The sequence below is a fragment of the Taudactylus pleione genome, unplaced genomic scaffold (assembly GCF_031769625.1).
Source record: "Taudactylus pleione unplaced genomic scaffold, aTauple2 ptg001329l, whole genome shotgun sequence".
Lineage (NCBI taxonomy): Eukaryota > Metazoa > Chordata > Amphibia > Anura > Myobatrachidae > Taudactylus > Taudactylus pleione.
The window spans coordinates 1,077,501-1,101,187 of record NW_028285729.1 but is presented as its reverse complement, the minus strand read 5'-3'; the positions used below and the strand labels follow the sequence as shown (position 1 = coordinate 1,101,187).

At 43.9% G+C, this 23,687-nt stretch overlaps 1 protein-coding gene across 2 annotated transcripts in view; it reads left to right on the top strand.

Moving 5' to 3' along the window:
* HIPK2 (homeodomain interacting protein kinase 2) overlaps nt 1–23,687 on the top strand; it is a 50,812-nt gene that overhangs the window by 2,411 nt on the left and 24,714 nt on the right. For both annotated transcript variants that reach the window (XM_088463175.1, XM_088463174.1), the window contains exon 2: nt 20,534–21,605. In XM_088463175.1, coding sequence (XP_088319301.1) covers nt 20,536–21,605 — 1,070 coding nt within the window. In that variant the 5' untranslated portion in view covers nt 20,534–20,535. The remainder of the gene's footprint in view (nt 1–20,533; nt 21,606–23,687) is intronic.

The window sequence follows — 23,687 nt, the reverse complement described above, 5'->3', positions numbered from 1 at the left end:
AGAGCAACTTACATTTTTGTTATATCCCTACATATTACCTTTTTTTTTTTTTCTTTTGACACATCTGTATGAAAATGTAGAATTTGCTAGACTAAATAAATTGTTTTGTACGCATGTAGGTTATGAGAATAGGTCATGATATCCTTTTTTTGGGGGGGGGAGCCGAATGTTTAATTTGTTGATACTTTATTGCTGTGCTGTTCTCTGCTTTGTGTCCTACAGCATTGTGGTTTAGTTTAGGGTATCACTATTGGCCAAATACTCAAATGTAACATATTCACAGGAGCTGTGGGCGTACTGGATGCCTTTACGCGGCCTTTACACGGCTGTTTTGGTTGCCTTTACGCTGTTTTGGTTGCTGTGCTGTTCTCTGCTTTGTGTCCTACAGCATTGTGGTTTAGTTTAGGGTATCGCTATTGGCCAAATACTCTCATGTTACATGTTCACAGGAGCTGTGGGCGTATTGGTTGCCTTTACGCGGCTGTTCCGGTTGCCTTTACGTGGCCTTGGTGGCCATTTTGTGGGCTGAACCAATCTTCATAATATTGCATCTCAATTCACAGGGGATGAGTAACCTCGCTCAGGCATGAAGCCCAAAGTGGCAGCTATTTTATGGACAGAACCTTTAATACGGTCTAGTTTTTTTTTAGGATCTTGTGACGTCACTGTTGAGTTGTTCAGCATACAAAATGGCTGCCGCTACTTTTTGTAGGTGAAGTATACACTACACATTTTAATTACACATTGGCTAAAATCCCTTTTGAAATAATGTGTAGTTTTCCTTTTAGCAGTATTTAGTTTTGAGCTTGTGTTTGTCATATACAAAACGATGGAAAGCTGTGGGCAGGGGGCGGCCATCTTGTTACAATAAATGTTTTAGGCAAAGTGTTGTATAAACAAGGGTGTAATTGAAACAATCAGCGCTACAAGAAAATACAGCTATTCCCCTGTTTTGGTGCGGAATACACATAGCCAGTAATACGAGGTTTCATTGTCTCTGTGTAAAATAAACAGGAGTCCTTTGTCAGGTCAGCACCATAGTAACCAACATTGCATGATAAAAATAATCTGTGGGCTGCATTGTCAGAAATGGAATTAAATGTGTTGTCTTTTTCATGCCTTGTTATGGCAATAAATACATATAAAGGGTCAGATTTATTAAAACTGCCCACAGCAACCAGCCAGTCGGATTCCAGTTATCATTTATTCAGTCCAGTCTACAAAACAGTAGCTGGAATCCAGAGCCGTAACTAGACTTTTTGGTACCCTGTGTCAGAAAGGGGGGTGTCAATGCTCTAGTTTTTAAATAGGGAGATAACACACCGAAAAAGGGCCATGGCCTCATGGGGAAGAAATAGGGGAGGCCAGGAGATGCTGGGGATAAATAGGGACATAATATAGTGCACCTGAGAGAGGGCCATGGCCTCATGGAGAAGGGCCAGGGAAGAGATAGGAGAGGCCAGGAGATGCTGGGGATAAATAGGGACATAATATAGTGCACCTGAGAGAGGGCCATGGCCTCATGGGGAAGGGCCAGGGAAGAGATAGGAGAGGCCAGGAGATGCTGGGGATAAATAGCGACATAATATAGTGCACCTGAGAGAGGGTTATGGCCTCATGGGGAAGGGCCAGGGAAGAGATAGGAGAGGCCAGGAGATACTGGGGATAAATAGGGACATAATATAGTGCACCTGAGAGAGGGCCATGGCCTCATGGGGAAGGGCCAGGGAAGAGATAGGAGAGGCCAGGAGATGCTGGGGATAAATAGGGACATAATATAGTGCACCTGAGAGAGGGCCATGGCCTCATGGGGAAGGGCCAGGGAAGAGATAGGGGAGGCCAGGGGATGCTGGGGATAAATAGGGACATAAGATAGTGCACCTGAGAGAGGGCCATGGCCTCATGGGGAAGGGCCAGGGAAGAGATTGGGGAGGCCAGGAGATGCTGGGGATAAATAGGGACATAATATAGTGCACCTGAGAGAGGGCCATGGCCTCATGGGGAAGGGCCAGGGAAGAGATAGGGGAGGCCAGGAGATGCTGGGGATAAATAGGGACATAAGATAGTGCACCTGAGAGAGGGCCATGGCCTCATGGGGAAGGGCCAGGGAAGAGATTGGGGAGGCCAGGAGATGCTGGGGATAAATAGGGACATAATATAGTGCACCTGAGAGAGGGCCATGGCCTCATGGGGAAGGGCCTGGGAAGAGATAGGGGAGGCCAGGAGATGCTGGGGATAAAATAAGAGGAATCTAAAAGTGAGAATGATAATAAACAGAAAATTGACAGGCCCAAACAGCGCCCCCTGCCCTGCGGTACCCTGTGCCAGGGCATCGGCCGCACTAACCTAGTTACAGCCCTGCTGTAATCTAATTGGTTGCTATGGACATTGTTTGTTTGGATGTGAAGGTCCCGTGAACCTTACTAAGCTACAAACTTTCACTAATTTCTTCTTTTTATATATATATTTTTTACATTTTTATGTCAGAAATTAAAATTATAATGAATTATGAATTTAAAGTTATACATCCCGTCTAATACCATATCCCTGACTGAACAGTTACTGTGGCCTATTAGTGCGACTGTAAATTGGCGCACGCACATCCAGATACCATTCATCCGCAGACCGCATTTTCTATGAAGGGAAAAAAAAAGATTTTTATAGATTTCCGATTGGACTATTATTGGCCATGTAGCTGGTTTTTGGGGCTACCCAAGCTGCGATGCCGAAATGCCAGCATGTGGCTCTGCGGAGTGGGAGAACTTTTTACATTCATATTTTCAATTCCCATGAATCCAATACCCCCCCCCCCAAAAAAAAACAAAAAACAAAACAAAACAGACGATGACCCGGCGAACCCTGAGGACCGCTTTTATGGAAACTCATTTCGCCTCAGGTTAGTGGGTACTCGCCAAACGTCTTCTTCCGCTTGAGAGGCGAATCTCTTCCCCAGCTCACGCGCATCCTGCTCTCCCTGCAGGATTTTAGGATTTATGGACCTGTTTGCTGGGTTTGGGGGGTGGGGGTGGGGTTTCTTTGCAGGCTGTGCACAGAACAATGCAACATATCAATAGAGCTTGTTGACAGTAGGGCTGGCTCCTCTATAGTCATGTAATTCCTGTCCCGGATGTGCTGAAGGGGTTAAACTGCTGGCTGCCATCTGTCCTGAATGTTTAGTTAATGCTCTGGCAGGGAAGGGTGGGGGTTTGTATGACTCCCTCTGGAGCAGACTTCTGACCTGGGGAGGAGAGTGACAGGAGATCATCCATCACATCAGAACATAGGAGCACTAAGCTCAGCCTTCTACGCCCTTTTATCATGGGCAAATGATGGCTACATAAATGACCGTGCAGGCTGCCATTTTTTTGAGGTCCGGGTTATAAGATTTTCCCCATTCGTACTTAAAGTACCCTCAGCTATAGCTCGTTTGAGGTTTGTTGTCAGGCAAAATGGCCGCCTCCTGCCCTATTGCACATAAAAATTGCAGTTCGTATTAAGGGGGTCATTCAGACCCACTCGCGAGCGGCAGTACGCTCGCAAGTGGGACGATGTTCCCCACTGCGCATGCGCACGACGGAGGGAGCTCCGTCGTGCGCATGCGCGAGACCCGACGAGCGAAGGACTTTCCTTCGCTCGGAGTGTCTCATCAAAGGGGGCGTGCTGTCGATGGTGACTGACAGCACGACCCCTTTGGTGGGCGTGCCGGGGGCGTGCCTGCCAGACGGAGGCGTTCCCAAGGGAACGCCTACCGTCTGAGTACGGCCCCACTGACATCACTAGTGATGTCAGTGGGAGTGATTTTGGCTCTGATAGAGCCAAAGCCACTCCTGGCCTTGCGGTTGAGAAACTCAACCGCAGGCTTTTACTCGCAGTTCCGATGTCGCGATGGTCGAGACCATCGCGACCATCATTCTGCACGCTCGTATATGCTGTGGGTGGTGACCCACAGCTATACGAGCGTCCAGGAGGACGCTCGTATATGCTGTGGGTGGTGACCCACAGCTATACGAGCGTCCAGGAGGACGCTCCATATTAATGGAGGTGGGCCCTGATTCAGAGCGAGCGCTCTGGTCAGAGCGTCCGGCTCTGAATCAGGGCCTAAGACTGAAGCATCTTTATGAGATAATTACTTTCACTATTATTGCGTTCGTATTAATAGATTCTCACAGGTTAGACCTGAAGATGCACAACCTGAATCGTTAATGGGTAAGACTGATTGTGTGTTTTTGCTTGTTAAATGAAGCCTATTTTGCTGTGTCTTCGAATACAGAATTACGGAGTGGGCAGGTCAGGGCCTACCACACTTATCTCCTGAAATATTCTGTGCTGCTTTTTGAACATTTGGATGACCTTACTGGCTACGGTTTGTTGTATCCACACCCACCTTAAAATTGGGACACAGATATCAGCATGAGATTAAGGGCCCCATTTATTAACAAAGCCCAGTACCAGCAGCAGATTTCACTTAGTATGGCCGTGATACGGAAATGCCACTGGTATTCATCATTACTAACCCCTCTGGCAAAAGTCCAGCGACGTCCTACTCGTTGGTGGGGTCCTCCGCTCACCTGCTGCCAGCGATGGGCTTCTGTATAATGCGCATGAGCGATGGTCCGTCTGTGCATGGTGCTTTATCCCGGCGGGGACCCAGCAGTGCCTGGAAGGGGTTATACATCATTGGAAAATGGGGCCCTTAGAATGATGAGACAAAGCAGAGAGTGACACCCCTGGCAGGATTGAGGAAGTGCAGGGTGCTAGATTGAACACTATTATCTGATTTAATATATACAAGTACATTTTTGTTTGGGTAATTCCTTTTAATTTGTCACCCCCCCTCTCAAGTACTGATGAAATATAATATAATAAATTTTGCTGACTTTTAATTATAAGAATCATAGAAGAATTATGTCTTAATTAACGGCGGAGTCGAATTAATCCTCTTTATTGAGATTGTGATAAAAACTTTGGATGGTTTAATAAACGGCAGAGATAAAATAATCCCTTTTGAATTGTCCTTATTGAGATTGGGGTACAGGCTCTGGAATTCTGTGACATCCACTATGAAATAAAGTTTTGAGTCCACAAGACCACCTCCCAAAAACCGTAAGGCCTGATTCTGAGTGGCAGGCAATTCTGAATGTGGACGCGTGAAGTGATTATTAGCAAACTGTGCTTACATGGAAGGCAGCATCGCCACAGCAGTGTGAGGGGGAGGGAGATCCTGGTAATTTGTCTGTGCGTGAAACCACCCCACACTTCTGTCAGCCAATAAAAGGCTCCTTTACAAAGCCTCCCTTATTGCTTGGGCAGTTGGGTGATACTTGGCTAGTGTTCATTCTTCTTTTGCTCTGGTGCTTCTAGCACGCACACTCAGCTGAGTCAACAAATTGCTGGGATACAGACCATAGAGTGCTAGAAGCACCAGAGCAGAGAGTGACACCCCAGGCAGGAAAGGGGAACTGCACGGGCTGTGACAGGTGCAGGGTGCTAGAATGCACACTACTTGGCACCATGTCGCTACTGACTGGCAGAGGCGAGGCTGAATGTATCGATTTACCGCCTTGTCTAGATGAGTGAACTGACACACACATGCGCAGTGAAACGAAAATCATATGTATGTGTGTAAAAAGTTATGGTATTATAAATCAAAGTGCTTTTAAAGTGCAAAGAAAATCTGTAAAATCTGGAGAGTATACGTATATGTACTCTTTTTTTTGTGTGGATTTTTATATATTTTATATGTATCACATCCTATATGTAGAAGGATACTATTGTTGGTTTTGATTAAAATTGATTTTTACATTTATTAATGAGCACTTTTGCACTTCATATTAATTATCATTAATGCACTATTGCACAGGTTTATGAAATCTTATTGATATATACCGCTGCTAATTGTTTTCTCGGTTGAGATTTCTCTGAATTAATTATATTTTCTCTTAGCACTTTATAGCACTTTGATTTATAAATATATATATATATATATATATATATATATATATATAAATTTTTTTTTTTTTTTTTTTAAGGGTATATAAGCGCATGAGGCGCTCTACTCCAGTTCCAATAGTTGCATTTTTGTGTATGTAGCAGATTGCCACTGATACATGTTTTTACTGGTTGACCTGACACCCATATTTCTGGGGGGTGCATGATAACCCGTTGTTCATCTCTGCATGTTCAAAGAATATATGTGTGAGATAAAATATATTTAAATATACTACGAGGATTTGTACCTAAATTGGTGCTGTAATCTACACACACACACACTGTAACTATATATATATATATATATATATATATATATATATATATATATATATATATATATAATTACATTTTTCTCCTCTGTAGAATCTATTTTTTCCTTGTGGACTGCCCATATTGACATCCCAACATGACGATAAGATTGCGCGTTGCCGCTGCGATTCTTGTTTACAAGTTGCAAGCAGACATGGTGGCACTTGTCTTATACAGTGAGAATTGCCCATATTTGGTTCCACATATCATAATTTTAATACGAGAGCAGCCTTGCCGGGAGGTGCCATGTACATATACTGCCTATCCGGCTATCCGGGATGTACGTATACTGCCTATCCGGCTATCCGGGATGTACGTATACTGCCTATCCGGCTCTCCGGGATGTACGTATACTGCCTATCCGGCTATCCGGGATGTACGTATACTGCCTATCCGGCTCTCCGGGATGTACGTATACTGCCTATCCGGCTATCCGGGATGTACGTATACTGCCTATCCGGGATGTACGTATACTGCCTATCCGGGATGTACGTATACTGCCTATCCGGCTATCCGGGATGTACATATACTGCCTATCCGGCTATCCGGGATGTACATATACTGCCTATCCGGCTATCCGGGATGTACATATACTGCCCATCCGGCTATCCGGGATGTACGTATACTGCGTATCCGGCTATCCGGGATGTACGTATACTGCGTATCCGGGATGTACGTATACTGCGTATCCGGGATGTACGTATACTGCGTATCCGGCTATCCGGGATGTACGTATACTGCGTATCCGGCTATCCGGGATGTACGTATACTGCCCATCCGGCTATCCGGGATGTACGTATACTGCCTATCCGGCTATCCGGGATGTACGTATACTGTGTATCCGGCTATCCGGGATGTACGTATACTGTGTATCCGGCTATCCGGGATGTACGTATACTGCCCATCCGGCTATCCGGGATGTACGTATACTGCGTATCCGGCTATCCGGGATGTATGTTTACTGCCTATCCGGCTATCCGGGATGTACGTATACTGCCTATCCGGCTATCCGGGATGTACGTATACTGGCTATCCGGGATGTACGTATACTGGCTATCCGGGATGTACTGCCTATCCGGCTATCCGGGATGTACGTATACTGGCTATCCGGGATGTACGTAGCCTGGCTATCCGGGATGTACGTATACTGGCTCTCCGGGATGTATGTATACTGCCTATCCGGCTATCGGGGATGTACGTATACTGCCTATCCGGCTATCGGGGATGTACGTAAACTGCCTATCTGGCTATCGGGGATGTACGTATACTGCCTATCCGGCTATCCGGGATGTACGTATACTGCCTATCCGGCTATCGTACAAGCCTTATATTGCAATAATCTCCCTTATTTGAGTTGCTCATTTTCTGCGCGCAAATTGCCGGTCGTTGCGTTCTGCGTATGCATCACAGTGCGCGGAGACTCCACTACGATCGGGACAGCAATCGCAGTGACTACACAGACCCATCGCAGAGTGACTGGGCAGGAAGTGACTGGGGGTGGTGATCGGCGAAACGCACGTGTGCCAGTGCGTTTGAACACCGTTAAATTGGCGTGCATAAATTGGCCTCTGCGATTCCATATGCAGTTTGGGCTTTCATTGCGTGCAATCATTAGCATATTTACGCAATAGCGATCCGTAATGGATCGGGCCCCATAACTCTTCTCTTATTTTTTATTTTTTTATATTGTCGTTTCCAATCAACTCTTTGCTGTAAGCAGTGCAGGTCATAAGGATTACCCTGTTCATGTACTTTGCATGAAGACTCCTAACCTGCTGGGAATTTGATGGGAAAACCAGCACAGAAAGGAGCGTATCTAACTTATTATCCCGGCTCTCGTTTGGTTACAGATGCCAATTAGACTGTGAAATTTTTCTAGAAGGTTTTCGTTCTCCCCCCAGCCTGCGCCATGAGATTGCACGTTACACCGCCCCAGACATCCGCCATGTGTCTGCTGCGTTCTGGGCGCTTTTAATGGGCTGTTTTTTTTTTTTTTTCTGAGCTTGTGACCTAAATTTTAACAAAAAAGACCCAGTGAGGCTTTTTTGTTTTGTTTTGCAGTGTTATCTGCCTGAGCGCTTTCCAGAGCCCTACATAATGTATGGGAATGTTGCTGAGAGATTGCTGGGCAGTTATCTGGCGGGTACAGGAGAAAACGCTGCTGTGCACAGGTTGGCACCGAGTGGCACACCTGCCCTTTACTGTTTATTGCAGAGAACAGATAACACTATGGTCCTGGCCTCCTGTCAAATCTAGTATTGTTAGTATTCTGCAGATTAAGTATATGTTCTCGTCATTCCAAGTATTGTATACATGTATACATTACTGTGTGTTGTGTTTTTATACATGTATACATTACTATGCGTTGTGTTTTTATACATGTATACATTACTATGCGTTGTGTTTTTATACATGTATACATTACTGTGTGTTGTGTTTTTATACATGTATACATTACTGTGTGTTGTGTTTTTATACATGTATACATTACTATGCGTTGTGTTTTTATACATGTATACATTACTATGCGTTGTGTTTTTATACATGTATACATTACTATGCGTTGTGTTTTTATACATGTATACATTACTATGCGTTGTGTTTTTATACATGTATACATTACTATGTGTTGTGTTTTTATACATGTATACATTACTGTGTGTTGTGTTTTTATACATGTATACATTACTATGCGTTGTGTTTTTATACATGTATACATTACTGTGTGTTGTGTTTTTATACATGTATACATTACTGTGTGTTGTGTTTTTATACATGTATACATTAACTATGTGCTGTCTTATAGACCTGTATACATTACTGTGTATAGTGTTATATACATGAGGCGTATTCATACTGGGTGCTTTTTTTAATACTTACCTCTACAAAGTCCCACGGAGTAGCGCTAAGCAAAACGCCTGGAAAATGGCTGTCGTGGCCATTTTCCCGGCATTTTGCTCCTGAGCAGTAGGAATAATGTGGAATAATGCAGTATGTACAGCTGTAGGATCTGTATACATTATAGGGGGTCAGATACCACCTACCATAGTGTAATAATGCAGTATGTACAGCTGTATGATCTGTATACATTATAGGAGGGTCAGATACCACCTACCATAGTGTAATAATGCAGTGTGTACAGCTGGAGGATCTGTATACATTATACGGGGTCAGATACCACCTACCATAGTGTAATAATGCAGTGTGTACAGCTGGAGGATCTGTATACATTATAGGAGGGTCAGATACCACCTACCATAGTGTAATAATGCAGTATGTACAGCTGGAGGATCTGTATACATTATAGGAGGGTCAGATACCACCTACCATAGTGTAACAATGCAGTATGTACAGCTGGAGGACCTGTATACATTATAGGAGGGTCAGATACCACCTACCATAGTGTAATAATGCAGTATGTACAGCTGGAGGATCTGTATACATTATAGGAGGGTCAGATACCACCTACCATAGTGGAATAATGCAGTATATACAGCTGGAGGATCTGTATACATTATAGGAGGTCAGATACCACCTATCATAGTGTAATAATGCAGTATGTACAGCTGGAGGATCTGTATACATTATAGGTGGGTCAGATACCACCTACCATAGTGTAATAATGCAGTATATACAGCTGGAGGATCTGTATACATTATAGGTGGGTCAGATACCACCTACCATAGTGTAATAATGCAGTATATACAGCTGTAGGATCAGTATACATTATAGGAGGTCAGATACCACCTACCATAGTGGAATAATGCAGTATGTACAGCTGGACGATCTGTATACATTATAGGAGAATCAGATACCACCTACCATAGTGTAATAATGCAGTATGTACAGCTGGAGGACCTGTATACATTATAGGAGGGTCAGATACCACCTACCATAGTGTAATAATGCAGTATGTACAGCTGGAGGATCTGTATACATTATAGATGGGTCGGATACCACCTACCATAGTGTAATAATGCAGTATGTACAGCTGGAGGTTCTGTATACATTATAGGAGGGTCAGATACCACCTACCATAGTGTAATAATGCAGTATGTACAGCTGGAGGATCTGTATACATTATAGAGGGTCAGATACCACCTACCATAGTGTAATAATGCAGTATGTACAGCTGTAGGATCTGTATATATTATAGGAGGTCAGATACCACCTACCATAGTGTAATAATGCAGTATGTACAGCTGGATGATCTGTATACATTATAGGGGGGTCAGATACCACCTACCATAGTGTAATAATGCAGTATGTACAGCTGTAGGATCTGTATACATTATAGGAGGGTCAGATACCACCTACCATAGTGGAATAATGCAGTGTGTACAGCTGGCGGATCTGTATACATTATAGGAGGGTCAGATACCACCTACCATAGTGTAATAATGCAGTGTGAACAGCTGTAGGATCTGTATACATTATAGGGGGTCAGATACCACCTACCATAGTGTAATAATGCAGTATGTACAGCTGGAGGATCTGTATACATTATAGGAGGGTCAGATACCACCTACCATAGTGTAATAATGCAGTGTGTACAGCTGGAGGACCTGTATACATTATAGGAGGGTCAGATACCACCTACCATAGTGTAATAATGCAGTATGTACAGCTGGAGGATCTGTATACATTATAGGAGGGTCAGATACCACCTACCATAGTGTAATAATGCAGTATGTACAGCTGTAGGATCTGTATACATTATAGGAGGGTCAGATACCACCTACCATAGTGGAATAATGCAGTGTGTACAGCTGGCGGATCTGTATACATTATAGGAGGGTCAGATACCACCTACCATAGTGTAATAATGCAGTGTGAACAGCTGTAGGATCTGTATACATTATAGGGGGTCAGATACCACCTACCATAGTGTAATAATGCAGTATGTACAGCTGGAGGATCTGTATACATTATAGGAGGGTCAGATACCACCTACCATAGTGTAATAATGCAGTGTGTACAGCTGGAGGACCTGTATACATTATAGGAGGGTCAGATACCACCTACCATAGTGTAATAATGCAGTATGTACAGCTGGAGGATCTGTATACATTATAGGAGGGTCAGATACCACCTACCATAGTGTAATAATGCAGTATGTACAGCTGGAGGATCGGTATACATTATAGAGGGTCAGATACCACCTACCATAGTGTAATAATGCAGTATGTACAGCTGTAGGATCTGTATATATTATAGGAGGTCAGATACCACCTACCATAGTGTAATAATGCAGTATGTACAGCTGGATGATCTGTATACATTATAGGGGGGTCAGATACCACCTACCATAGTGTAATAATGCAGTATGTACAGCTGTAGGATCTGTATACATTATAGGAGGGTCAGATACCACCTACCATAGTGGAATAATGCAGTGTGTACAGCTGGCGGATCTGTATACATTATAGGAGGGTCAGATACCACCTACCATAGTGTAATAATGCAGTGTGAACAGCTGTAGGATCTGTATACATTATAGGGGGTCAGATACCACCTACCATAGTGTAATAATGCAGTATGTACAGCTGGAGGATCTGTATACATTATAGGAGGGTCAGATACCACCTACCATAGTGTAATAATGCAGTGTGTACAGCTGGAGGACCTGTATACATTATAGGAGGGTCAGATACCACCTACCATAGTGTAATAATGCAGTATGTACAGCTGGAGGATCTGTATACATTATAGGAGGGTCAGATACCACCTACCATAGTGTAATAATGCAGTATGTACAGCTGGAGGATCGGTATACATTATAGAGGGTCAGATACCACCTACCATAGTGTAATAATGCAGTATGTACAGCTGGAGGATCTGTATACAGTATAGGGGGGGGTCAGATACCACCTACCATAGTGTAATAATGCAGTATGTACAGCTGTAAGATCTGTATACATTATAGGGTGGTCAGATACCACCTACCATAGTGGAATAATGCAGTATGTACAGCTGGAGGATCTGTATACATTATAGATGGGTCGGATACCACCTACCATAGTGTAATAATGCAGTATGTACAGCTGGAGGATCTGTGTACATTATAGGGGGGTCAGATACCACCTACCATAGTGTAATAATGCAGTATATACAGCTGGCGGATCTGTATACATTATAGGGGTTCAGTTACCACCTACCATAGTGTAATAATGCAGTGTGTACAGCTGGAGGATCTGTATACATTATAGGGGGTCAGATAACGCCTACCATAGTGTAATAATGCGGTATGTACAGCTGGAGGATCTGTATACATTATAGGGGGTCAGATAACGCCTACCATAGTGTATACTTTATAGGGGGGTCAGATACCACCTAACATAGTATATACATTATAGGAGGGTCAGATACCACCTACCATAGTATATACATTATAGGAGGGTCGGATACCACCTACCATAGTGTAATAATGCAGTATGTACAGCTGGAGGATCTGTGTACATTATAGGGGGGTCAGATACCACCTACTATAGTGTAATAATGCAGTATGTACAGCTGGAGGATCTGTATACATTATAGATGGGTCGGATACCACCTACCATAGTGTAATAATGCAGTATGTACAGCTGGAGGATCTGTGTACATTATAGGGGGGTCAGATACCACCTACCATAGTGTAATAATGCAGTATATACAGCTGGCGGATCTGTATACATTATAGGGGTTCAGTTACCACCTACCATATTGTAATAATGCAGTGTGTACAGCTGGAGGATCTGTATACATTATAGTGGGTCAGATAACGCCTACCATAGTGTAATAATGCGGTATGTACAGCTGGAGGATCTGTATACATTATAGGGGGTCAGATAACGCCTACCATAGTGTATACTTTATAGGGGGGTCAGATACCACCTAACATAGTATATACATTATAGGAGGGTCAGATACCACCTACCATAGTATATACATTATAGGAGGGTCGGATACCACCTACCATAGTGTAATAATGCAGTATGTACAGCTGGAGGATCTGTATACATTATAGGAGGGTCGGATACCACCTACCATAGTGGAATAATGCAGTATCTACAGCTGTAAGATCTGTATACATTATAGGGGGTCAGATACCACCTACCATAGTGTAATAATCAGTATGTATAGCTGTAGGATCAGTGCTTTTATACTGGTCACATAATAATTCAAAGCGAGCGGTAATATATGTAATAATATATAGTAGGGGCACTTTACTTCTTCAACATGGGTTTTGCTTAAAAAAAAAATTTAAGCAAAATTGCCTCATAACTCGCTGCTTATAGAGATGTCACTTGCAGGATTTTATACGTATAGTAACCTCACTTGTGTAGTCTGTATTTAATGAAATCCATTTTAATCTTAGGTTAGGCAAAAAAAAAAAAATGTTTAATTGCAGACAATCCAAGAACAGTTCTCCAGCATTTGGCTGATAAGACCCTCGTCACACCCGGCAACGAATGTGAGATTGGTCTTGTGAAGAGGCCATATTCTACCAAGCAGCGGAGGAAGGGGATATGGTGGTAAGATGAACCATCCTTCACTGCGCTCACGGAAAACACGTGTGGCGCCAACCTAAAGATCTCTACAGGCCTGAGCGCTTGTTTCCTGCATTGGGGGCTATGGCGGCTCTGTAATGGGGGTACGTGTTCCTGGCATGGTTTGGGTACAGTCCTTACCTTAGAACAGGCTTGTCCAACTCAAAATACCAACCAGGCCGAATATTCACGTTCTAAGAGTGTGTGGGCTGCAATAACAAAAAAAAAGTCTTGTATGCAATTTTGAAATGTTTATTATTAAGAAAAAACACTTTATGCAATGCCCCCTGAAGTTGTGGCCGTTATGCAATGCCTCCAGTAATATCCCTAGTAGTGGCCCTTATGCAGAGCCCCCAGTAGTGCACTTTATGCTGTGCCCCAAATAATGCCCCTTATACAAGGCCCCAGTATTGTCCCTTACTCAGAGCCCCCGACGTCACCCGCGCGCTGCATCACTGGGAACGCTGGTCTCTGAGGCTTCTTTAGTCTCTGATCGCATCAGAGACCAGCGTTGCTGAGCTCCTATAGTGCCAGGGGTGTGGGCCGCATATTATATATATTTGGGCCCACACCGTCGGGCAGCATAAAATGTTTATTGGGGCCGCATGTTTATCTTCCAAGGCAGGAAAGCCAAAGTCACTGTACTGCTCACCACTGCCTCCTGGTACTGAGCGATCATCCTCACCCCATGTGGCAGCATCTCTTTCCCAAGGGGTTGGGTGCGTTCCAGGACGGCGGCACCTCATCTGCAGAGTGCGTGTGGTTCCATGTCTGACACTGATGTCATCCATATGTCATAACCTTCTTAGGCACCGGATCTGGGCCCGATCCACCATTTATGGGTTATGGAACCATGCTAGGAGAGTGTGTACCACCACCACCAGCTGAGTGTCCCTCCTGCACAGCACCAGTACACTCCCTGCCACGTAGGACTATAGGCCGTACTGCCCAGACGTGGTGATCTAACTCCCTAGTTATTACGTTTAGCTCAGTATCTAGACCGACCTCTCCGGAATCAGCCCTCTAAGCCTCATGTTCCACAGAGGCTGTGCTTCATATTTCTATCAATTGTCTTTTTGAGGCCTGTTATTGGGATACTTGTCCCCTTTTCCATCCAAAGACTTTTCTGTAAGTTCGGTGTGTTCCGCCTCCTGCGCCAGCTCTGTCCTGTATTAGTACATGAATGCGATCCAGGCTGGCAGTCACTCCTGCGACCTGGTGAGCTTGTGCTTCATCAGTATGCTGTATGTGTTTCATGATGTACTTTGGGAACCCTATAGAGATTTAGGGGTCTATGTACTAAGCTGTGTTAGGAGAAAAAGTGAACGGTGATCAGGTACCAGCCAATCGGCTCCTAACTGCCATTTTTCAAACACAGCCTGTGACATGGCAGTTAGGAGCTGATTGGCTGGCACCTTATCTCATTTCACTTTGTCGCCTAACACTGCTTAGTAAATAGACCCCTTAGTACATTACCTCATACAGAGCATATGAACCCTCAGGAATGGGAGTACCCTTCTATGGCACATCAAGAAGACTAAAATAACTTTAAAGACAAGTTGCTGTTCGGTATAATGTCGCTTTAACGTTTGTGGCATGGACTGTGACGGTCTTAGGAAAACCTGGATATATGGAATATTTGGGCAATAAATCCATAAGTCCGCAAAGACTGATCTATGCACAAGTAACTAGTGTTTTCCATTACTCATAACATTGGCTCTGTCACCCCGTCATCTGTAACAAGTCATCTGCTGACAGCCACTTTCTACGGTCTCCCTTCCATGTGACTCACGGACTATGACCCAACATGACGTCATCGTGACACCCCCAGTCGTGTCTTCAGGATAATTAGACCTCCGCATGACTGTAACGTGTTACACATAGCTCCCCCCCATGTTTATTTATCAAGTAGCAGGACGGTTCCTGGGCAGCTCGGTCAGACCGTTCGCAGTGTAATCGTCTGTCAGACTGTAGAAGCCTAATTATACTGCGTGATGTTGCTGAAATAAAGATGACTTGTGTATACTATTTATATCTATATATACATGTGCCATTGTGCGTGTACACATCCTACCATTGTGTGTATACAATATACCGCAGTGTGTGTACAGCAGGGTTCCTGTTCCTGCACAGCGCTTACCATCTGATCGTACCACAGACCCCGGAGGACTACTATTCCCATCATCTCATGTTAGTGGAATTTTCTTAGAACTTCTTTGCCTGTTTTAAATAGCCTTCTTTAATTCACAAAGTCGAGATGACAGGGATAGATAAAAACAGATGGCATCTAACTTGCAGAAAGAGAGGAAATTCAGTTTGCAGTTGATCAATGCTGAAAACTAGGGACAAATCTTTTAAAATCTGGGGACTGCCCATGGAAATTCGGGACAGTTGGCAGCTGTGTTGGGTACCAGGGACCAGGTTTGTTATGACTTGACTTTAAATGAGCGGGTTAAATTTCAGCCGCACTTGGGAGGACAATGAGCCCCAATTGAGGAAGCCAGACGCCTGTCATGTGACTCTGATATACACTGATATAAATGTCTGCCTGAGAGGCAGCTTTGTGGGGATGAATCTGGCCGGACGGGAGATGCGAGTCTTTGTCCTCGACACAAAGCAGCGCTGCAAGGGGGGCAGGATTCCTTCCCGTAAACATTGCCCGACACAAGTACCTCAGGAAAGTGATTCTAACACATCCTGGCATCTTGCTGCTCGTCCGCCATCTTGCTTCTGTCATGTTGCATATAGCCGAGAAGTCGCTGAAGTGGGGGCATTTGCTATTTTACCCAGGGGTACAAAGGCTGGAACGAACTTGAAGCCAATGGCAAAGTAGACTTCTTTCACATTTCAGTAACCATAGTTACAGAAGACACCAGTTTTTTGGGACTACGCTCATTTCAGGCTGGATGCGTCACGCAACTGATGGAGGAATTTCCTGTATAGGGAAAGTTTATCCTAATTGTAAATAAAATCATGTAAATGTTCATTATAATAGTGGCGGTCATTGATCTATCAACCATTTGACTGTAGTGGAACAGCTCCCCCTAATGGCCGCATTATCCAGAAAATGGTAAATTTTAACCCTGGACTTTCTAAGATGAAGCTTTTAAATTAAGAATCTTTGAGCCATGCAACCCGTAATTATATGCAGCAGCTCCAGGACATCAAGCTGTCATCCCTGTGATCTAATCTAATTGTATTAATTAGTTTAATTAGCCCGACTCCAGTTATTTGTAATTGGCTGTCTTGTTAATTTCTACAACTGACTGGTATGTCATATTTGTCAATGGTGCCTAATTTCCTGGGACAGGTCCATTTTATTTTTAAAGATTTGCCTCTAGGAATGTCCCTATTTTTGAGTATTGACCAACTGAATAGCAGTCATTACTCGTTACTCTTAGGTGTAGTTATTGCCAGTCCTGCTAGTCTAATGGAGCATACACACGGTCAGATGAACGATTATACGATTTGAACTATGAATGATTTTTGACTGCATTAAAATTAATGGAATCATCCAAATCTGACTGCAAACACATCAGATGTCAGATATCGTTGTCTGACCATCGGGAACGCGCATCGTCCATCGTTCAGATATGTCAGATTTTCCTTCAGATATGAACGATTGAACGATTTTTTAAATAGTTATCGTTCAGGTCTGAAGAAAAATCTGACCGTGTGTATGCACCATTATTTCTTGGCTTTGTAATTTAATATGTACAAGGGGTACAGCAGAGGACCTCAGACTATTTTGCGCTGGGATCCGCCTGTCCGCATGACCCCAGCATTGGACAGAGGACAATCTGAGGAGTTCTTGTCTCAGCCGCTATCTAGGTTCTCTGTTAGGTTAAAAGAAAACTAAAGAGCCACCTTTATGATGGTTTTAGAGGCCTCTGTAAAGTGAGGTGACCAGGCAAAATTGAGGCCCTGGCTTTGAAGGGGAAGAAGGCCGCAGGTAGTGCAAAACCGCTTGAGGGATTGTCAATGAGCGCCTCCTTCTGGTAATTTGAATTGGAAACAGCCCATAAAAGCCCTGTAACCCTAGATGGGAGCAGGTAATGAGTGTTGATGAGAGCCTCAGATCTTGTATAGATCGTTTGGGTTGAGTTTGGAGATGCTTTAAGATCAGGGAGGAGGTGTTTGTTTTCATTACAGGCCACCAGTTTAGGGACTGGTGGAATAAAAGAAGTAGAAGCTCGTTTTGAAAGGAAAATGATTGTTACTGCTGTATTCAAAATGGATTGAAAACGGTGAAAAATCAATTTAGGTTGCAATAGTCCTTGTGGGAGATGATGAGAATTATGAATTTAAAGTTTTGCAGTATCTTGCGTGAGAGACGTGGACATCCAGGAGAAGCTTCTTAGCTGTAGGAGTTGAACAATACTAAATCACAAAGGAGCTTATCCTGTTCCCGAGAGGAGTGGTATAAATGAAGAACGGCAGAGGACCTAGCAGCGAGTATTGTGGTCTCCAACTAGAGGAAGCAGATAGGAGGTGGATCTGTCAAGGTGACCACTGATGCAGCCTTTAAGGAAGTATGAGAACCAGCATGGGACAGTGATCTGGGGAAGCCAGCATTTGTAGGAGAAGTGAGTAGCTGGCTGTTTATGATTGCAGCAGAGTGGCTCCAGAATCATTAGAAGATAGGGGTTATATTTACTAAAGTGCGGGTTTTTAGAAGTGGAGATGTTGCCCACAGCAACCAATAAGATTCTAGCTATTATCTTCTAGAAGGTGCTAGATAAATGTTAAATAGAATCTTTTTGGTTGTTATGGGCAACATCTCTACTTCTAAAAACCCACACTTTAGTAAATATACCCCCTAGGAGTGTCTTTATTCAATATAGCAGTGGTCAAATCCGTGACCACCATAGTCGGTGCAGCCTCTGTGGAGTGTTTGGAATGAAAGACAGACTGAAGGGGGTCCAATAGATTATGAGAGGTGAGGAAGCATATCATGAAGTTTGGAGAGCATAGGAGACAAGAGATGGATTTAAGAATAGGAATACTTATTGCAAACCGGAGTAATGATTGGAGGATATGACTTTAGAGGGAAAGATTACAGATTTAGTAGAGGCTGGGGTGAGTACAGGAGAGGGCAAACGACTGATTTTGTGGAGGCATTGTCTCGATTGGGTAGGTAATAAATTGGGAGAAGATAGTAGAGACTTCATTCAGAGTTTGGGATCAACAGTAGGTGCATGCGGCTGTAGGATAGAGTTTGAGCAGGTTGTTGAGAGACGCTTTCATATCCGATCTCTTCTCCTTGCAGTAAGACAAGATCTTGGGCAGTGCAGACGGTCTGAGGGATTGGCGTGTGAGGCTGGAGAACTATTATTTATGTATTAAAGGGGCATTTTGGGGTTAAAAAGACTGAGGTTAGGTGATAGTTTGGAATCATGCAGTTTGGCAGGCTATAGAGCATTTTGGCAGGAGTGTTAAATAGCAATAGACTTGAGTACGAAAGTACTCAGTAGTACGAAACTTTCGTCAATGATGTTCTTCTCAGCAGGAGAGTTTCTGAATTCATCCCATTATATTTTTGTGTCGTGGCTGAGATCATGGCCGAATGTAGCTGGATTTAAAGTTATGCTCTCCTGTTCAGGACAGGAGAATGTACAAAGTAAGGGGAGAGGCTCTTAAAGTGAGGAGGAATGTAGTTGAAAATTGTGGAAGTCTAGAGTTTAAAGTGGTGGAGGTCGAAGGTGAGGGAAAGGAATGTTCTACTTGGAGAACACGAGTGAACGTCATGTTGATAGGAGTTGGATCACGGGGAGTGGGCAACAGGGACGGTTAGATGGAGCAGTTTGGAGACCGGAGAATGTGGATCATGAGTTGGGATGTTGAAATTGCCCAAGATGTTGGAGGGGCTGCCAGAGGAAAAGAAATAAGGGAGCCAGGCTGAGACATGTTTAAGGAAGTGGGAGTTCTAGTGGCACAATAACAGCAACAAGACTAGAGAAGAGGTGAGAATCTTGTCCTGTGTACTTCAAGCTTGAGCTGAGCGGTTCGGTTTTGGCTCTGATCTTCCCACCAAGTTCAGATTTCAGAAAGAGGCAAAACTTCATCTTTCATGGTTAAAGATGACGTTTTGTCTCGTTCTGAGATCCGAACTTTGCCGTAAGATCTGAGCCAAAACCGAAGTGCTCCTATCTACTTCAAACGACGAGTGAGGACACAGGTGGGAGAACTTTAAATGTGCAGCAGAGGTAATTGAGGTATCTTGACCCACCTCCTTACCTGCTGTTGGACCTGGAGGTGAAGGTGGAGGACCAACTTGTGAACTGGCTGCAGCACGGGCAATGTCTGAATGCAAGATCCACATTTCTGACATTGCCAGAAGGTTAAGGTCGCCTCTTAAATATGTTGTGAAGAATAATAGATAAACTTTTTTTACTTTGATTTAAGCGGACGCTACTTTTTCTTGTTGTCAGACTTCTCTTTCTTTGACGGTGCCAGGAGCTTTGCTATCTCAGTACAGGCCCCCATTATTTATCTTTCTGTTATATTGTCCCATGTTTTTTTTTTGGGCAGAAGTCACCAGCAAAATGTAATAAGTATTTCTATTGCTTGTTAAAGTTGCAGAATCAAAAAGTTAAGCTCAACGATTGTTCCTACATTGAAGCAGCGGATGTTTTTAAAAACAAAAACAAAAAAACCTTGACCTTAGGTCTGACCTTCTTCCCTTTTTTTTATTATTGTTTCAGGTATGGGCTCTCCCCTGCAGATGTTCTCCTCCCACGGCCTCCCGTTGAGCGCCTTCTGTAGTGCGAAGAAGCCAAAGTTGGAAAACCGCTCTATCTGGGATATGACCGGTTACGGCTGCCACAGCAAGGTCTATAACCCAGGCAAGAGCAGCACCACATCCAACCAGCCCGTGTTCACCCACGCCTCCCTTCTTCAAGCACCTTACGAGCAGACCGTCATCTTTCCTACTAGTGTGGGTCACATTGTGGTGACCTCATCCAGTAACGGGTCCTCTGTTGCAGCGAGCGGTCAGACGCTCAGTGGCCCCCAGAGCAACCTGATGCGTCGCAGTACGGTTAGCCTTCTGGACACCTACCAGAAGTGTGGCTTGAAGAGAAAGTGCGAGGAGCTAGATAATGGCAGTGTGCAGATTGTAGACGAGCATCCCCCCATGACCCAGAACAATGCTAGTGGGGTTACTGCTGCTACCACCTCCACAGCCACCTCCAAGAACAGTGGCTCCAACAGTGAAGGAGATTACCAGCTGGTGCAACATGAGGTCCTGTGCTCCATGACCAACACTTACGAAGTGTTGGAGTTCCTGGGTAGAGGTACCTTCGGGCAGGTGGTGAAATGCTGGAAAAGGGGCACCAATGAGATTGTTGCAATCAAAATCTTGAAGAACCACCCTTCATATGCCAGACAGGGGCAGATTGAAGTGAGCATACTGGCACGGCTCAGCACGGAAAGCGCAGATGACTACAACTTTGTAAGAGCCTACGAGTGTTTTCAGCACAAGAACCACACCTGCCTCGTCTTTGAGATGCTGGAGCAGAACCTCTACGACTTCCTGAAGCAGAACAAGTTCAGTCCGTTACCGCTGAAGTACATTCGGCCCGTCCTGCAGCAGGTGGGCACTGCTCTCATGAAGTTGAAGAGCCTGGGCCTCATCCATGCGGACTTGAAGCCGGAGAACATCATGCTGGTTGACCCTTCCAGGCAGCCGTACAGAGTCAAGGTCATAGACTTTGGATCCGCAAGCCATGTGTCCAAAGCTGTGTGTTCCACCTACCTGCAGTCCAGATATTACAGGTAAGACCTGGTTGCGGCCATCCTTACTGCTGACATGGAGTCATTCTGCTAATATTGATTGATATTGCAAGTGTATGTTCACAGCAGGTGGAGCTGTGCAGATAAACAATGGTCATAAGAGGAGGTCTGTTGGTGCTTATGAATAATAGGACGCTCCCATATTTTGCGATGGTTGGGAAGTTTGTGTTTGATGTACTTGCCTTATACAGGCTTATATTGCTTTATCTGGTCGTCGGTCATTGTAGCAGAAATGTTATCCTATGAGAGGGCAGCACGGTTTAATTATTACAGATAGACCTTTCGGCAAGCGGAAGTTCCAAGAAAGTGGAATTGTGAAATTAATTGTCTGATTAAGGCCCGTGAAAAGTCAGAATCCGCGAAAAAGTATCGCGGATGACGTCATTTCGCCTGATGGAAACTTATCTCCGTATTCAATTCCAAACGCTTTTCGCGTCTGCGGAAAGTCAATGCAATGTAATAGGCGAAAAAAATTCGCCTCTGTATAGGTGGAGAAAAAAAGTGCAAAATCGCTATTTTGGGTCTAAAGGTGAGGAAACCACTCAGAACCCTTAAGACAACCCCCCAAAAGATAGCTGCATCAAAAATCCCTAAATATTTAAGAACACCCCAAAAAAGTAGTTTTCGTTTTGGGAGCAAAAAAGTGCAAAGTTGGGGTACAAGCATAAAAACTAGCGAACTAGACTTTTGGGGCTTCTGCAAGCATGGGTCAGGTGTTTTTTGATTGCAGGTGCTTGCAGCTGGGGGGCTTTCACAATTTATTTTAAATTTCATTTTGAGACTTTAAAATATACTAGCACCCATTTTCATGTACCCCAAACTTGACAGAATTACTTATTTTCACCAAAAAATACTGCTTAGTGCCATTTCTTCACCACTTCTGCAAAGATGCTAATTAGAAGCTATTGACACAACTGAAGTACCCCAAATAGCTTTATTAGGGCTATTCGGGGACCTCTACATTGATCACTAATATTAGTGCATCTTTTTGGGGTGTGCTGGCAGGTTTTCCCCATTTCTGACAGCACTTTCCGCCTGTTCCGACTTCACGGGTTGCCGTTTTCGCCTGTTTTGGAATCGAATATGGCGAATAGCGGGGGCGCGCCTGATAAATTTCCGCGTCCCAAACACGCGATGTCGGCAGAAAGTCCAGCAGGTGAAACTTTATTGCGGGTGCGAAACTAATTGAATACAGGCCTAATTGTCAAAGTTAAAGCATAGTTAGGAAAAGCACCTGATATAGTATAACTTACTTCCTCTAAAGTTTTCCTCGATGATTGTAACCTCCGTTAATTACACGCAAAGCAACAGAAGTTTTATTGCCGTTAATAGGAACATTTCTTAAAGTACATTTTAGCACTTTAGTAAGATTAAATTGAGACCATATAACCTGTTGTGTCGTTGTGGGCGTTACACTGCTGTGCAGAGACCGGCGTAGCTTCTAATTAGGATAATAAGAGCCTCGATCCTCCCCGTCTTGGTCGCTGCGTTCTGTATCCTCCCTCCTATATGCCATCCTCCTTTCCCTCTGTCTCTCATTATCATCTCTCTGTTTCTGCACCCTGCTCACGATTGTCTAATATTGGGATTTTCCTGAGTGTCTGCACCACGGCGCGGCCAGCGGGCTGCACAACATACTGCGCAGGCCTTGAAATTGTTTTTTTTTTCTCTGGAAATGAGACTGGTGACAAAATATCACCCCCCCCCCCCTCTCCCTTTTTCACATGAAAAACAGTTATGATTCTCAAACTGCTCCTACACTGCGTACATTTTATTTATTTCTTTTCTTTTTTAATGGCCAGTAAAAATAAAAAAATTGCAAAAAGTGTGGTCCATTGTGTCTTGGAGAGCAGTTCTCAGTCTGCCCACACCCATCTTCTGTGGCACCGATGATGCCATTTTGTTGTAGATATAAACTATATTGAATTATAGTATATTGTTTTTGTTTTTTTCAACCCAACATTTTTTTTTTTTTTTATTATTTTATAATCACCAGTTTTCTATTTACAATGATTTCTAGTTGGTAATAGCACATTTAAATTATAAATAGGTAGAGAGTGCATG